The sequence below is a fragment of the Abramis brama genome (assembly GCF_963993115.1).
Source record: "Abramis brama genome assembly, chromosome: 15".
NCBI lineage: Eukaryota > Metazoa > Chordata > Actinopteri > Cypriniformes > Leuciscidae > Abramis > Abramis brama.
Window position 1 is genome coordinate 34,230,363 of NC_139977.1, and position 18,432 is coordinate 34,248,794.

The window sequence follows — 18,432 nt, forward strand, 5'->3', positions numbered from 1 at the left end:
ACCAACCAGAATTCATTTAAAGTGGCCACTGTTATTATTTTCTTATTTCTTAGGCTCCACTTTTGACTGTTCTTGTGTAAGACTGCCCTTGTGTAACTTCTTTTCGTTGTTATCTGCACATCATGGACACACCTAGACAAAACAAGAACTAGGGTTGAACACACTTATACACTCACACCCAAACGTGAACTCAAGACACGCACATACATTTAAACATGTGACCTCTCTTCCTTGGTATTATATTTCTTAATATGCCAAATATGGTGGGGTTGATCTTTGAGTACTGTGATTGGATGGAATGGACATCGTGGATGATTTTGCTTAATCTTGTGTATAAATATGAGCCTTTTTCCTTAATAAACTTGAGAATGTTATGGTACTACACAGTCTCTGTGTCTGCTTGATCATTCTCACATCACAAGGGTTGAGGCGTCTGTTTCCACCGGATCACTGATAGCTGAGGCTGCAGATAGTCTACCTGAAAATTAATCTAACAATCAGTATTTTTTATCAAGCAGGCCAGAGCTGTAGAAATGCATTACTTACTTTCCATATTTTCACTGCTAGCCATTATTGGGCATGTGAGTGGTCAGGTCACAGAAAGTCGTTCTGAGCGGACCGTCCACCGATATTACAGATCTGAGCTGAAGGTGACGAATGGATTTACGTGGGGAACGTGGAGGTTTAAGAGCATGTGTCCAATTGGAACGTACGCCGCAGGGTTTAGTTTGAAGGTAAGTTTGGCATTGACTCTATTTTGCTAATATGGGGGTGGAAGAGTGCTTCAAAGGTTCAAAACTGTGGAGTTGCTGTTTGTCATTTAAGGTTCCAGGTTTCTCCAGGGAACTGCACTTGCTTAAGATTTTTAAAGTGTCTGTGTAATACTAAAGAGTATGAAGATAAATGTTACTATGGGATGGGTTAGAGTTAACTCTCTTTTTTAAATGGAAGATTGTCTCAATGTTGTTGTTGTTGTTGTTGTTGTTGTTGTTGTTGTTGTTGTTGTTGTTGTTGTTGTTGTTGTTGTTGTTTTAAGGTGGAAAGACCAGGTGGTGATGATACAGCGCTCAATGGGATTCGCCTTCACTGTGTCGATCGGTCCAAAAAATCATCAGGCTCACATGACTACACCTCAATTGAGTCCAGCGTAGGAAAGTAATGGACTCAGATAATTCAAAAATTCTTGCATTAAGTGTTTAAACTAGATAAGTAAATTGAGGATTTTCTTGACAATAATAATTTATTTGATCAGGCAACCTCTGTGTGTGTTTTCTTCAGATGGGGTCAGTGGACAGATATCAAATGGTGTTATTCTGGATACTTGACAGCTTTCCAGCTGAGAGTTGAATCTCCCCAAGGATTTGGAGATGATACGGCCGCAGACAACATTAGGTGAGTGTGTGGTGCTATAAGATATAACATCTCTTATCCAGTGTATACCTCTTACACCATCTCTTACCCATCCTGGGTTTATTTAGCTATTTAAGGACTCAGTTTCCCCCCATCAATAGTTTAGTTAATATCACACTCGCAGTCGTGCTGCTGTTCAAGATTGCAGTGATAAAGCTGTCGGCTGCAGGTGATCATGTGACTGACATTCAATCCAACAGCACAATATCATATTTTATCATAATATTGTCACATCTGAATTTTTTCCAGGTTCGCCTGCAGTGAAGGTGAGGGGCTGGAGGGTGACAGCATCACAAACTGGGGCGAGTGGGGCGACTGGAGTCCAAAGTGTCATGGAAAAGGAATCTGCGGCTTACAGACCCGGATACAAGCGCCACAGGGAATAGGAGACGACACCGCTCTCAATGACGTGCGCATGTTCTGCTGTGATTAAGGTGATTAAGCTGTGAACTCAGATCTTACTAATAGTGACTGCAGATCTACTAAATCTGATTTTTCTTTCAGGTTTAAGAGGATGACAACAAGAACAGCAAGAAGATCAAATATATTGTAAATATTGATCATCATACTATGATAAACTAACATAAACCATGTCATACAACAGATTTGCGATGTAATTCTGTAAAGTCAGCCGGTCATTATCACAAAATAAAGCCTAATTGGACGATCAGGACATTTGCATCCCGCCTATTATTGGAGTTGAAATTATTTTATTCTTTCTTGTAGGTTAGTGATTCTTCTGAAGACTCCTGAACTTCTGCTGAAACGGTTGCCAAATATCAGCATTAAAGACTTTCTAAACAGAACCTTATAGTTTCACATTGTTTTGCACAACACTTTACATCAGATCGTTCATTACATTAGTACATGTGAAAGATGGTCTAAAGCCACTTATATTGCATTCAAAGTAATTGTCTTATCCGTTCATGCATTTCCTGAGAATGACCAACATACTCTACAGGAACACTACATTAAGTTATTTAGGCTGTGCTTTGTGTACTATAAATATTAAATCACACAAGATTCAAAAAAGATTTACAAATGTTATACAATGGAAAGGTTCAATTACACACTGTAAAGGATTACACCTGAAAATGAAAAGAAAACATGCAGGAAATGTTACTCACCCTTGAATCCCAATGAGGAGCGTACTTCAAGGTGTCTGAAATATACTCTTCTAGTACCTTGACGGGCACCTTTGGATGCATCTTTCGGCAAGCCTCTAAAAAGAAGTTTACATCATGGTTTAGTAAAACTTCAGTAAAAATGTTGGGAAAACATGGACCTCAGAAATATATATATTCATGTCATGACATCTTTAACGAACATTAGTATCATTTTTGTGATCAGTTCACTGAAACCATATGAAAGTAGTCAGAAATGCATGTGAGCAAATTGCATTGTAGGGCTGTGTTCAAAATATCACTATGAAGCTGTATCGTCACATAATCCTTGCTGATATGAATACTGCTACTACTGAATACCGATTCACATCGGGTGGTTCTTTGCCTTAGTGTTGTGCATTCAAATTGTGAATTAACCCACTTATATCAGGGTCATTTGCAAGCATTGACTGTTTAAAGCTGTTATTGAAGTTTGCAGCACAATATTTGACTGGGAGACTAAAACTGATGGTTATTTTTGTCAAGTTACGGCTCGTTAGGTTTAGCATGTTCTGTCTGCTTTTAATCAGACACAGAGATAAAGTAGTGCATAAGATTACATTTATTTGAATGAACGAATGAATAGCATTTATTTAAATTTTCAAAAGAGAAAGAGAGATTTGTACCAGTGTCTGTTTAGTGTCTCTCTCTATTAACGATGAAGCTATGCGTTTAATTACTTAAAAAAAGTGATGTAACCCCCTGGTTGCTGAGAAACATAATGTAGCGAATCAGTAGCAAAGCTATTTTATTATATTGTTGCATTTTTGTATTGCAAGATATTGTGACATGATATATTGTTACACCCTAGCACCTTTAAATTAAAAGAGCACATTAATATAAAACGGTGATTCAGCTGACTTGGAACTACCTGTGCATTAAATGGTTTTGTGTTGTACCAAAACACATGGATTAAAGTGAAAATTGTAGCTGCCCAACTTATCCTTTTCATTTGCTTCCTAACTCACTCATACGTTATACGTTAATGTTAATACTAAGTGTAAATGGTATTGTGTCTTGGCCGATCTGATCACTGAAAACTCATCTTAATACCAGGTGTAAATGCAGTGAGGCTTACAAAATGTAATACTTACGAATGATCACACTGCAAATATTAAGGTCCTGGAAACTTAATTTCCCCTGCCGTCCCTTCATACTGTACTGAAGCCAAACACAGTTGAGCCCAATTGCTCTTAATAGCCTCCGGATGGCGTCTCCAGGGGTTTTGCAGAAGGTCACCATGGTGTATAAGTTGCATTTTATTATTATATTATATAATATTGTATAATTTAATTATATCGTATTTTTATTATTTAAAATATATAATAGTCAGAAATAATGCAAAATACCAGAACATAAAAATAAATGTTTGTAAATGTGTATTTTAATTCCTCCTATTGGTATTCAGAACAGAACAAGACAAAATAAGCAAACTGTGGCATTCTTTTATAAACAACATTTATTATAAAAGGCAAATGTAAATATATTTATTTAAAGCAAAACTGAAACCGGAAACCTCTCTCCTTCAGCATGAATCCAGTTGTTTTTAACTTTGTGCTGCAACTTTTAGTTTCTAAACTATTAATTTTGTGCTGCAACATTTAGTTTTTAAACTATTATTTACCGTATGTAAATGGGGCTTCAAATTAACTCGTGCCCCAACATGTATGTACACTTTGCAAAAGTTTTGCATGATTTCAAGGTAAATTACATTATATATGTCAAAGCACATTTCAGGTCATAAAACCCCCACAATTATAGTCTGCTGTTAAATGTACTTACAGTTTTTTTTTCCTGTATTCACTGTCTGTCGTTCTTGTGTGCTACGGCAAGGATTGAGCAGATACTCAGAGATGTCAATTGTTGGCTGGCCAATACTTCTTAAATGACTTTCAGTGGCTGACAGCTTTTGGTCAATTTTGTCAAGTCGAATAAACATGGCTCGTTCAAGTTTCTTCAACTCTGTGTTGTCTGAAATGTGCAGTTCACATGTTAACATGCAAAAAGAAAGCAAGGTGAAATAACTGTATCTACATTCAATTGATGTAAAATAATTTCTATATTTAAAGCTGCAGTCCATAATTTTTGGCACTCTAGTGGTTAATAAACGTGTTTATTAACAGAATAATGCGTCTTGCAAAAGAACATTATAGCCAGAGCTCCTTTGTCTGTGTTTATGTCTATGGCGAGTCACACAGGTACTGGGCTACTCCACAGCTGAGCGACCCGACCAGTCTAAAGTAGTCCCCATATAAACACTTATTACAGGTAGTATTAAGTGTAGTTATTCAGGATAAGACCAAAACACAGATGGAAAATGCATTCATGGTGTACTCGCTCATTATATCAATTTTGGGTCCCACTTTATATTAAGTGGCTTTAAGTACTATGTACTTACATTGAAATTAATAATTTGATACAATGTACTTATTGTGTAACTACATGTTTTTACATTGTACTTACATTTTAAAAATTCCTGCATGTAATTACAGCTGTAATTAATTTATGTAATTACATTTGTAATTACACAGTTGACCCTTCCCTTACACCTTAAACCTACCCAATCCACCACACCTGTCCCGAACCTTACCCGTATCACACCTCAATAGCAGCATAAGTGTTTTACAATACAACATGAACACAATAAGTACATTGTACTTATTTTTTGCTGTAAGTACATAGTACTTAACGCCACTTAATATAAAGTAGGACCAAATTTTGTAAATATTGAGTTACAGACTGCAGCTTTAAATAGAGTTCCTTTTATATACCACACAGATACAGAATGCGATAAACAACAGCGGGACCTTTGTTATACATTGAATAAAACTGTACAGTATGACAGTTCTTTTGTACATTGTACAATTTAATATGACTTAATATATAACATATAACAGTACATTATTATTAAAATTCTGCTTTGATCACAGGAATAAATTCAATTTGAAATATTAAAATTGAAAAGACTTTTTAAGTTTTTACATTTTAAGTTGTAATATTATTTCAATATCACTGTATTTTTTATCAAATAAATGCCACCTTTGTGAGCAGAAGAGATTTCTTCCACCAAACTTTTCAATGAAAGAAAAAAAACTTGTACTCACCAGCTGGAGTGCCCTTGAGAGCCACCAGAGGGCACTCCACACCAGACTATCATATTTCACTCACAAACTACATCTCCCATCATTCTCTGCCTGAACTCCTCAGCACTCATTATCACATTCACCTGTGTCTCATTATCTTGTTAGTTTCAGCCTATTTATTCCATGTTCTCTCATTTACTCTCTGCAAAGTTTTGTTTGTGTCACACTGCATCTCTGAGCATTTTTCCTGGTTTCTGGATTTCTTGCCTGTTCCGTGGATTACTCTCTTGCCTCTGACCCCTGCCTGTTTTGTTTTATTTGTTTGTTTTATTTGTTTGTTTTATTTGTTTGTTTTATTTGTTTGTTTTATTTGTTTGTTTTATTTGTTTGTTTTGTTTGTTTGTTTGTTTGTTTGTTTGTTTGTTTGTTTGGACTGCCTACCTGTGTTTTGACCCATTGCCTGTACTTTGGATTACGCCTTTGGATTGCCCGTAATAAAAGCTGCATTTGGATCTCACCTTCGACTCTCGGAGCAGTTCATGACAATTGATTTCCCTGGCTGATGCAGGAACATCTACAGCCACATCAGCTGAAAATGAGAAATACAAGTTGAATCAATATATTATACACTTACAAAATCATAATACATCACACAGTACACACAGATCAAATCTGTTTATTTTAATGCTCAAATAAGTCATATGTTTGCATTTGTACTCAACATCAAAAATATACATGAACACACCATTGCATTTTTACTAATTTCTCACATAATAAATGTTTGTTGACATTTCAAAGGTGTCTTTTATTGAAAATTAATTTAATAATTTTAGAAAAAGGGGGTTTCAGAAACCTTTAATAGTTCAGAGTGATTATCATTAAAAAGAATAAACCAACTATTTTCAGATAATTAATAGAAATAATCATCATTAGGTGTTTCTGGATCTTGGGCACTTAGAAGACCTGAAAAACAAGATTCCAAAAACAAAAAGTTTCCTAGCAATTATTCAGGGATGCTTTTAAAAAAAAAAAATTATATATAAATGGTGGTGTAATAGTAGCACTCATTTTGTTGAGTGACGCCACATTAGGGTTGGGTATCGTTTTTTTATTTTTTTTAATACCGTTGCCAAATCGATACTTTTAAAACAGTACTGGTTGTCAGGAACGTGAAGTGAGAACGCAAAGGCAGAGGATTCGTGCAACAGTTTATTAGGCACAACAGAAAATCCAATAAACATCCATCGTGTGTAGTGACACACACACAAACAGAAAGCTGGTGTAACAACTCCAGAGCCGTCCGTACAGACACCTGCGGACACAGGCTATGGAGACCACCTCAGGTGCAATGCCCAAACGGGACTGAGGATAGCGGGCACACGGCCAGCTGAAAGACTCCTCGTCTAGGTGTCCTAAGCACAGCAGCGGAAGAAGGTAAAACACAAAGACGCACAGATACAACCGTACATGAACAACAGCATGAAATCTACTGATAACAAGGGGCTGACACAGCAGAGAACATAAGGGAGGAAGGGAACAAGCGACAGGTGAGGGCAATCAGCAATCTTTAACAGCGCTGATTGCCCAGGTCACGAGCTGCAGAAAATGACAGGACAACACAGACAACAGGGAAGCCAAACCATCAGCATGGCCAGCTCTCATGAGATACTTAAAAGAAACAGGTTTATTTGATCGAATTTAAGAACAACCAAGAATACACAATTTATTTATATATATATATATATATATATATGTTAGCATATAAATCCGCATTGAAGCTCCACACCCCAAACAGTTGGTGGTGGTAATGCACCAAATTGGTATGCCAACCGCCAATAAATTTAAAGAAGAAGAAGAAGAAGAAAGACAACAGGGAAGCAGATGAAGCACCCTGAACCGTGATCCTGGTGCCTGAACTGATACTTTAATGTAATTCACCATCGTTTTGAGGCTCTTTTTTCTTTAAAGAACGGCTTTTTATCGAAAGAAATTCATTAAAAATTTCGACCTCACTCTGACCGTCAATACGGTCTAATAGGATGACTCATGTCAACAGGGTCGCGAGGAACTACAGACTCCGAACTATTCAAACCTCGCTGGGCAACAGACATCAAAACTGCCATGCTGACAGGCATTGTGCTAGTTACGTCAACTCTATAAAAATTAGCGGTTTCACTTTATTTTGATGGTCCCTTTAACACGTTCTGTTGACTATAAGTAACGCTGCACCTACATGTCTACTAACTCTTATTAGAGTGTTAGTTAAGTATTAGTAGACTGGTAGGGTTAGGGTTCGATTAAGTTGACATGTAGTTGCAAAATTACTTATAGTCAACAGCACGTTCAAAAGGGACCATCAAAATAAAGTGTTACCAAATTAGCAAATGTACATGGTGTAGACCATGATGCTGCCAGCACAAATCTCCCCCACCGGAACTCCTTTTAGTGCGGCCCATGAAGTAGCTACACCTCTGGTTGAGTGGGCCCGTATTCCCATAGGAACTGGAAACTCTCTTTCCGTATAAGCCTGGGAAATAACCTCAAACAACCAATGTGACAAACATTACTTAGAAAGTGGCAACCCTAGTCTGGCCTTTCCATAGCAAACGCAAAGCTGAGAATGAGACTTCCTCAAGGTCTGAGTAAAGTTTACATAGGTGCATAATAATGCCCTTACTGGACAAAGGGTGAGCAAATTCTGCTGATCTGCCTGTGAAGAAGGGGGTTGAAATTGAACTACCTCCAGAACTTGATTTCTGAACTGAGGATTAAGTACTTTTGGTAAAAAGGCAGGGTTGGGCCAGAGTGTCACCCCTGTGCCATCCGGCCTCCAATGTAAACAATCCTCACTAATAGATAGCGCACACAATTCTCCTACCCTTTTAGCAGAGCATAAAGCCAAGAGAAAATCTGTCTTGAGACACAAAGCTTTTAAATCTGCATCCGTCATAGGCTCGTACAGGGGCTTAGTGAAAGAGTCTAGTACAAAAGGCAAATCCCAATTGGGTACCCGCAAAGTGCGATTTGGACATAAGCGACGAGCTCCCTTCAGGAACTGACCTACCAAGGGATGTCGGCCTAATGGCTGGCCATCCACTCCCCTATGAGATATTGAAATAGATGAAGCATAAACCCTGATTGTACTGGCTGCTTTGCCCTGATCCAGTTGAGCCTGCAGGAATCTAAGGACAAGTGGCACAGAGCAGGTTATTGGATCAACATTCAAGCCTAAACACCACTCTGAAAAAATTCTCCACTTTATGGAGTAATTAGCCCAAGTAGATGGAGCTCTGGCGTTATTCAGTGTCTCACGTACCGTTTCATCTAGCTGTTGAGGGACAATCGCAGTGCCATCGGGTTTGGATGCCAAATCTGCCTGTCTATTTGGGATAGGAGATCCACCCGTGATGGAAGTTGCCATGGAGGACCCTGAATCAGCTGAACTAGGTCCAGGAACCATGGTCTTCCTGGCCAGCGTGGAGCAACTAGTAGAACTGTGCAATGACCCTCTCTGATCCTCTGGAGGACCTGGAAAATCAGAGGAAAGGGAGGAAAAGCATATAATAATATAATATATTTTTTTAATGAAAAAATACGGTTTTACAGATACTAGACACGTGACTTTCAAATGAAAGACTGGTAGCAAAGAGCACACCCAGGTTCCTAACCGACGACGAGGACTTGACAGAGCAGCCAGCAAGTGTTAGACAGTATTCTAGGTTATTACGTAAGGAAGTTTTTTGTCCAATAATTAGAATCTCTGTTTTTTCAGAATTAAAGTTACATTATGTTTTTTTTTTTCGCGGCTAGGGGTCGCTAACCTCTTACAATAACAAAGGTGTAGGTTGATGATGGAGTCCAAATGATAAGCTGAATGATGGGACTTGCTGTCAAGCTGATAGATCTAATAATGTTTATGGATGAGTGAAAACATTCATGTTTTTAACATTACTGTGGTATAAAGCAGGTCGCGATTGCTAATAAGAGACACAGATATCCGCGCCACACGCGAGTCCCGCGGATATAATTCTACCAAACTACACACAAGTGCTGAATTAGTGCTCACACAGGTCAGTTTATTTGACAAATTAAACTGAGGTAAAGCAGCGCTGTTTCACTTGGTCTAACGTTACACTATCATACTAAACTGCATTTGAGTGGGTTGAAAATTATAATGTTATTCTATGTGTTAGTTTGTTTGCTATATGAAACTAGCAGTAAGCTAGATCAACATTAGAATAACATACTGATCATATTCTAACATTTCATCATGTTGAGCTATATAACATTGATTTGTTTGATCAATGTTATCAACACGTGTTTGATCAATGTTTGATCAACACGTATGTTGCCCTGGTAAACCATTGGTAACTGAGTTTTTATCTTTGATTGATGCTTTTAATCTGACACAGTCCCTACGTACAATTACACATGAAAAAGGACACACTTTAGATCTAGTTCTGTCTTACGGTTTGCCTGTGTTAAACCTAGAGACACACGACGCTGTATTTTCTGATCATATGCCTGTGACATTTGAGACTGTATTTGCCCGTGCTGTGATCAAAACTCCTGTGCCTGCACGGAGCTATCGGATTATTAACCCCTCCACTGCCACTCAGTTCTCCATGGCTTTTGACCAGCTCTGCCCTCCTGACATGATTGATGTCCAGGAGCTCAGTACCTGGCTCCACTCTTCCTGTAAAGCTGTCCTGGACTCTGTGGCTCCATTAAAGGTCATGCAAACCAGAACTAAACCTGAACTCTGGTTTAATGCCAGGACTCGAGCTGTCAGACAGGAATGTCGCAGAGCTGAGCGTAAGTGGAAAACAGATAAACTGCAAGTGTCCTTTCAGATTTTTAAAGATTGCTGGCGAAACTACCAGAATGCTGTTAAAGAGGCTAAAAAAGAGTATTTCTCTAATATTATTTCATCTCACGCCCAGAATCCACGAATGCTTTTTAGTACCATTGACTCTCTTTTTAACGCTCCACAAACTGCTGGTTTGGAATCCTCTACTGAACTGTGTAACAATTTTATGCAGTTTTTTATTGATAAGGTCGCCTCTGCGAGGGCTCTCACCTCTCATCCTGTTTCTGATCCCTCTGTTTGTGTTGCTTGCCCTGTTGCTATTAATCAATTTGAGCCTGTGACGCTATCACACTTGAAGGATGTGGTTACTCATATTAAGCCTTCTGGCTCTCCCTGTGATGCTCTCCCACCACGGTTGTTCAGAGAAGTTTTTCTCACTATTTGGTACTGGGTACTTGCTATTGTGAATGGTAGCCTGTCATCCGGTGTGGTTCCTGCAGATTTTAAGCATGCTGTAGTGACACCCCTGATAAAGAAACCTGGTTTAGATCCTACTGTGCTGAATAATTTTAGGCCAATATCCAAGCTCCCATTTGTATCTAAAATCTTGGAGAAAATTGTGTATTTACAACTAAAGTCTTTTCTTGATGAGCAGGGTTTATTAGAGATCTTTCAATCTGGATTTAAATCCCTACACAGCACGGAGTCAGCACTGCTGAAGGTTTGCAATGACATCCTCTTGGCATGCGACTCCAGTAACAACGTAATCCTGGTCCTGTTGGACCTTACCGCTGCCTTTGATACTGTAGACCACAGCATTTTAATCTCACGGTTACAGCGCCAAGTAGGCCTCTGTGGCACTGTCCTGGAGTGGTTTAGATCCTACCTGTCTGACAGAACATTTCATGTTAAAATGGCTGAGTTTGAATCCCGTGCTGCTCCGCTGTCATGTGGCGTTCCCCAGGGTTCAATTTTAGGTCCCTTGCTTTTTTCATTGTATCTGCTTCCTTTTGGGTCTATTCTTAGAAAACATGGTATCTCTTTCCATTGTTATGCAGACGACTGCCAGATTTATGTACCCTTAAAGCGACATGACACCTGTTCAATTACACCTCTTTTAGCATGTCTGGAGGATATTAAAGCATGGATGGCCTTAAACTTTTTAAATTTTAACGAAAAGAAAACAGAGGTGATAATGTTTGGACCTGGTGGCTCATGTGAGACCCCCCCTGTTGAGCTGGGTCCTCTAGCCTCGTATCTTAAACCCACAGTTTTAAATCTTGGTTTTAGACTGGACAGTGATTTTAAACTGGACAGCCAAATCAATGCCACAGTCAAATCAAGTTTTTATCACCTAAGGAAACTGGCAAAGGTGAAACCTTTCCTTTCCAGGCAGCAGTTAGAAACCGTAATCCATGCCTTTATTTCCTTACGGCTGGATTACTGTAACTCCCTTTATTTTGGACTCAGTCAATCCCTACTCGCACTTCTGCAGCTGGTTCAGAACGCTGCTGCACGGGTTTTAACCGGAACCCGGAAGAGAGAACACATCACTCCCGTCCTGGCTTCACTCCACTGGCTGCCTGTGCATTTTAGAGTCCATTTTAAAATCCTCTTGTTTACTTTTAAAGTTTTAAATGGTCTTGCCCCGCTTTATTTAACTCAGCTACTCAACCGCTACACTCCCTCCCAGTCACTCCGGTCGGCTGACCAGTTGCTCCTGGTCGTCCCCGGATCCAAGCGGAAGCTCAGAGGGGACAGGGCCTTCTCTGTTTGTGCTCCTAAGTTATGGAATGCCTTACCTTTAACCATTCGTCAGGCTTCCTCATTACCGATTTTTAAAACTCTTCTTAAAACTCACTTCTACACTTTGGCCTTCAACCCAAACTGAGACTTGATCCTATCTGCTAGTATTTGCTCTTAACTGTCTTATTTTGATATAGTTTTATTGGGTTAGATTTTTCACCCCTAGTTTATTATTTTTATGATATTGTGACTGTTATTTATGTCTTGGTTGATGTTTTGTTGCCCTTATGTACAGCACTTTGTTCAGCTGCTGCTGATGTGAAAGCGCTTTATAAATAAAGTGATGATGATGATGATGTACATTTGCTCACCTGTCTAATAAAGTACATGCAAGATCTGCGTCCCTGTCAAGTCGTGACTCCTGAAGCTCTGTCAAGTCCAAGTTAGTCGCGGACGTAGAGCTCTCGGCATCTCGAAAACGCCACGCTGATATTGATCCTCATTTTAGTTCTCTTTTTTGTCCCAAAGTCTGCTTGCCATGGTCTATAATGTTTGAACGAAACAAGAACAGCGTGCCGCTAAATGTTACGCACTATGCAGTTGTCCACATCTGTCGCCATGGTTATGCCATGGCTATGGCAGTAGAAGCGGAAACCAAGGATAGCGCGGATATTGCGTCATTGACAGGCGACATTTTTTTCCGGGACGGCCTATTATTTAAAATTGGAATTTCTCTGAAATAAAAAATCTTTGGAGACTTTTGGAATATTGTAAGTACACAACTGCAGGAAATATATCACACTGTGCAAGTGATTTTTGGATATTTTATTACAAAATTCTTTCATATTGTACCTTTAAGTAGTAGGAAATTGCTAGTCATTCAGTTTTTTATATCTGCTATGCATTCCGTTAATTTTGTGAATTGGTAAGTTTCATCAGGGCGTGAAGAAATATAGAGCTGAGTATCATCAGCATAACAGTGAAAACTAATGCCATGCTTCCTAATGATATCTCCTAAGGGTAGCATGTAGAGAGTGAACAGCAACGGTCCTAGTACTGAGCCTTGTGGTGCACCATACTGAACTTGTGATCGATATTTACTGCTACAAACTGATAACGGTCCGATAAGTATGATTTAAACCATGCTAATGCAATTCCACTAATGCCAACATAATTTTCAAGTCTATTTAAAAGAATGTTGTGGTCAATAGTGTCAAATGCAGCACTAAGATCAAGTAACACTAAAAGAGAGATACAACCATGATCGGATGATAAGAGCAAATCATTTGTGACTCTAATGAGAGCTGTCTCAGTATCAAGTTGATAGTTGTGAAGATACTGTCTTTTCTAGTATCTCTGACAGAAAAAGTAGATTCGAGATCGGCCTGTAATTGATTAATTCTCTAGGATCAAGTTGTGTTTTTTTAACAAGCGGTTTAATCATAGCAAGCTTAAAAGCTTTTGGTACGTATCCTAATGACAAAGATGAATTAATGATATTAAGAAGAGGATCTATGACCTCTGGAAGCATCTCTTTCAGTAGCTTAGTCGATATAGAGTCTAACATACATGTTGTTGATTTAGATGATTTAACGAGTTTAGAAAATTATTCCTCTCCTATAGCAATGAATCAAATTTTTCTTCAAGGAGACTACAATGCACTGCCTGATGCGATACTGTAGTAGACGGTTGCATAGTTATAATTTTCTCCCTGATATTATCAATCTTGTAAGTAAAGAAGTTCATAAAGTCATTACTGCTGTGTTGCTTGGAAACGTCTGGGCTTGAAGCTTTATTTTTCGTTAGTTTTGCCACTGTTTCAAATAAATACCTAGGATTATGTTCATTTTCTTCTAATAGGGTTGAAAAATAAGCAGATCTAGCAACTGTTAATGCCTCTCTGTATGCAATCGTGCTCTCTTTCCATGCAATGCGAAATACCTCTAGTTTTATTTTCTTCCAGTTGCGTTCCATTTTTCTGGCTGCTCTCTTAAGGGCCTGAGTGTGCTCACTGTACCACGGCATTGGACAATTTTCTTTTAATCTTATTTAAGTGGAAAGGAGCAACTGTAGTTTACATAAGACTAGATAATGATCTGAGATGTCTTCACTCTGCTGCAGAATTTCAACGGCATCAACATTGATTCCATGTGATAATATTAAATCTAGAGTATGATTACGACAATGAGTTGGTCCTGACACGTGTTGTCTAACTCCAATAGAGTTAAGAATGTCTTTAAATGGCAATCCCAATGCATCTTTTTCGTTATCTACCTCTCGGTGCAGGGTAGGCACATGCTGATCCGACCATTGTGGCGCGCGTGCAGCCCCGGACATCTAAGGGCAGCACAGACCTGTTATTGCTCCATCTCGCGTGGCTCAACGCCACTTGTCCCTCTAAGAAGTTGGATGCCGACCGCTCGGGGCCACGTAACTAGTTAGCATGCCGGAGTCTCGTTCATTATCGGAATGAACCAGACAAATCGCTCCACCAACTAAGAACGGCCATGCACCACCACCCACAGAAAAAGGCTCATATTTATACACAAGATAAAGCAAATTCATCCAGCTCCTTCTTTGGTTGGTCAGTAGAACATACCTGCTTGAGCCAATCAGAACATTACATTTATATGTATTTAAATTCAGCCAATTAGCAGCCAGGAACACTGAGTCAACTCAATGCCTGTAAATAAACACACAAAAATACAAACATCTGTTTGTTTAACTGAGTGTCCTTGGAAAGTGTTTTACTCAGTAAAATGCCTATCAAATGCTGGTTGAGTTTGTAATTTTATTTCCTGTTGTAAATATCAAGGCTTGCAGCAGGAAAAGATCAGCTAAAAATTATTATTCTGTCATCATTTACTCACTCTCATGTCGTTCCAAACCTGTACGACTTTCTTTATTTCAAGAAGAATTTAAGTGTCATAAATGTATTTTCACACAACTTAACTTCTGAAGTCTTATGATAATTTGCATGAATAAATTAAAACATAAAAATCTGTGTTTCTCCATATTGTTCCAGTCGTATAATCATTCCAAACTAAATGATTGCGCAAGTTACGTAAACACACTTTAGACAAACACTGATCAGGTCGAATTGCCAGTAAAAGCATGTGCCCTTTTAAAAAGTTTATTCACACTTTTTATCTTTCATGAGGTTTTAGATACTGGGAAGCAGAAATCACACATTTAAGCAAATATGATCCATGAATAGTCTGCGTGTATTTAGGAAAAGAATAATGTTTGATTTCTGATTCAGAACTGCTTCTTGATTCTGGCACCGTTTGTGATAGTCGCTGCAGGAGTGAGTTTACAATCTTCTCAAAATATTAAAATAAGGTTTGAATTTGTTTTGCATCAAATCATTTTCTGAATATGCATTGTACCATTTTAGCTAAAAACACACATTTATATATTGGGATACAATTATATCTTTATTATATCTTTATAAGGCAAAAAGTTTAGGGTAACAGGATTGACAATATTACAGTTTAATTTAATGTAGTGTTCCTGTAGTAGAGTATGTGGCTCATTCTCAGGGAATGCATGAACGGATAAGACAATTACTTTGAATGCAATATAAGTCACTTTAGATGTAAACATCTGCCACATGCACTAATGTAATGAGCGATCTGATGTAAAGTGTTGTGCAAAACAATGTGAAACTACAAGGTTCTGTTTAGAAAGTCTTTATTGCTGATATTTGACAACCGTTTCAGCAGAAGTTCAGGAGTCTTCAGAAGAATCACTAACCTACAAGAAAGAATAAAATAATTTCAACTCCAATAATAGGCGGGATGTAAATGTCATGATCATCCGGTTAGGCTTTATTTTGTGATAATGACCGGCTGACTTTATAGATTTACATTACAAAACTGTTGTATGACGGTTTGTTAGTTTATCATAGTATGATGATCAATAATTACAATACATTTGATCTCCTTGCTGTTCTTGTTGTCATCCTCTTACACTTGAAAGAAAAATCTAAATTTAGTAGATCTGCAGTCACTATTAGTAAGATCTGAGTTTTTGATTGTGATCACATCACCTTAATCACAGCAGAACATGATCACGTCATTGAGAGCGGTGTCGTCTCCTATGATTCCCTGTGGCTCTTCTATCCGGGTCTTGATGCCGCAGATTCCTTTTCCCGTACAGGTTGGGCTCCAGTCGCCCCAGTTGCCCCAGTCTGTGCTGTCACCGTACAGCACATCACGTCCACTGCAGGTGAACCTGGAGAAAAATCAGATGTGACAATATTATGATAAAATATGTTATTGCGCAGTCGGATTGAATGTCAGTCACATGATCACCTGCAGCAATCACAATCACAAACAGCAGCACGACTGCGAGTGTGATATTAACTAAACTATTGATGGGTGAAAACTGAGTCCTTAAATAGCTAAATAAAACCAGGATGGGTAAGAGAGATGGTGTAAGAGGTTTACACTGGGTAAGAGATGTTATAACTTATTGCAGCACACTCACTTGATGTTGTTTGCGGCCGTATCATCTCCAGATCCTTGAGATTCAACTCTCAGCTGGAAAGCTATCAAGTATCCAGAAGGACACCATTTGACATCTGTCCACTCACCCCAGCTGAAGAAAACACACAAAGAGGTTGCCTGATCAAATCAGTTATTATTTTCAAGAAAATCCTCAATTTACTTATCTAGCTTAAACACTTAATGCAAGAATTGGTAATAATCTGAGTCCATTACTTTCCTACATCGGACTCAATTGTGGTGTTGTCATTTATGCTTGATGCTCCTTTGGACCGATCGACACAGTAAAGACAAATCCCATTGAGCGCTGTATCATCACCAAGACCTCTTGATCTTTCCACCTTAAAACAACAACATCAAGACAATCTTCCATTTGAAAGAGTTAACTCTAACCCAACCCATAGTAACATTTATCTTCATGCTGTTTAGTATTACACAGACACATAACAATCTTAAGCAGGTGCAGTTCCCTGGAGAAACCTGGAATTAAATGACAAACAGCAACTAAACAGTTTTGAACCTTTGAAGCACTCATTCACCCCCATATTAGCAAAATAGAGTCAATGCACAACTTACCCTCAGACTAAACCCTGCGGCGTACATTCCTCTTGGACACATGTCCTTAAACCCCCACGATCCCTGATTCATTCCGTTGGACACCGTCAGCTCAGATCTGTAAGATCGGTCGACGCTACTCACATGCCCAATAATGGCTAGCAATGAAAACATCATGGAAAAGAAGTGATGCATTGCTACAGCACTGGCCTGATTGATAAAATACTGATTGTTAGATTAATTTTCAGGTAGACTATCTGCAGCCTCAGCTATCAGTGATCAGGTGGAAACAGACGCCTCAACCCTTGTGATGTGAGAATGATCAAGCAGACACAGAGACTGTGTAGTACCATAACATTCTCAAGTTTATTAAGGAAAAAGGCTCATATTTATACACAAGATTAAGCAGAATCATCCACTATCTATGTCCCCCTACCATATTTGGCATATTAAGAAATACAATAACAAGGAAGAGAGGTCAGATGTTTAAATGTATGTGCGTGTCTTGAGTTCACGTTTGGGTGTGAGTGTATAAGTGTGTTCAACTCTAGTTCTTGTTTTGTCTAGGTGTGTCCATGATGTGCAGATAACAACGAAAAGACGTTACACAAGGGCAATCTTACACAAGAATAGTCAAATGTGGAGCCTAAGAAATAAGAAAATAATAACAATGACTACTTTAAATGAATTCTGTCTGGTTTCTAAACTAAAACTGAGCCCGGGGTCAGTAAAACTGCTCTCAGGATTAGTTTTTGAGCTGATCAGAACTTCTTCAGACTGGTTAATCAATTTTGTGATGTCCTGGTTCTACCCAATGAGCAGCTAGGAGCACTGAGCGCACACCAATGACCTGTACGTCACGTGAACACACAAATATGCAAACATTGATCCAATTAAAATATACGTTTAACTGTCAGTGTCCTTGAAAAGTTTTTTCTTGGTAAAATTTCTATAAAATATTTTGTGACCCTAACTCTTGCAAGAGATGAGGAGAACTCAAGAGTGCACCCAACAGTGTGTTTCTTTGCAAATATAACAAAGTGTATTAGACAACATTTAAAAGTAGTAATGCCCTCCTTGAACTGCAACCTTATCATGGTGGAGGGGTTTGAGTACCCGAATGATCCTAGGAGCTATGTTGTCCGGGGCTATATGCC

The 18,432-nt window shown here is 38.7% G+C and overlaps 2 protein-coding genes across 5 annotated transcripts; one reads left to right on the top strand and one right to left on the bottom strand.

Moving 5' to 3' along the window:
* Window positions 1-357: 357 nt before the first annotated feature.
* LOC311097566 (vitelline membrane outer layer protein 1 homolog) lies at window positions 358-2,216 on the top strand. 2 transcript variants are annotated; one of them, XM_084137367.1, is made up of 6 exons: window positions 358-734; window positions 1,037-1,155; window positions 1,279-1,392; window positions 1,660-1,844; window positions 1,915-1,959; window positions 2,137-2,216. In XM_084137367.1, exons 1-4 carry the CDS (start codon window positions 534-536, stop codon window positions 1,841-1,843), a joined length of 618 nt encoding a protein of 205 aa, XP_083993493.1. In that variant the 5' UTR covers window positions 358-533; the 3' UTR covers window position 1,844; window positions 1,915-1,959; window positions 2,137-2,216. The 2 variants fall into 2 exon arrangements, with proteins under 2 accessions (XP_083993493.1, XP_083993492.1); XM_084137366.1 differs by lacking the exon at window positions 2,137-2,216 and having other exon boundaries at window positions 1,915-2,083.
* A 13,672-nt stretch (window positions 2,217-15,888) lies between these two features.
* Window positions 15,889-17,755, bottom strand: LOC311097579 (vitelline membrane outer layer protein 1-like). Of its 3 annotated transcripts, none has more exons than XM_084137385.1 (5): window positions 17,297-17,755; window positions 16,937-17,061; window positions 16,704-16,814; window positions 16,264-16,448; window positions 15,889-15,968 (listed from the first exon to the last, which is right to left on the bottom strand). In XM_084137385.1, the coding sequence occupies exons 1-4, from the start codon at window positions 17,468-17,470 to the stop codon at window positions 16,265-16,267; spliced, it is 594 nt and encodes a 197-aa protein (XP_083993511.1). In that variant the 5' UTR covers window positions 17,471-17,755; the 3' UTR covers window positions 15,889-15,968; window position 16,264. The 3 variants fall into 3 exon arrangements, with proteins under 3 accessions (XP_083993511.1, XP_083993512.1, XP_083993510.1); XM_084137386.1 differs by having other exon boundaries at window positions 15,889-15,963; window positions 16,259-16,448; window positions 17,297-17,603; XM_084137384.1 differs by having other exon boundaries at window positions 15,889-16,448; window positions 17,297-17,604.
* Between the last annotated feature and the right edge of the window lie 677 nt (window positions 17,756-18,432).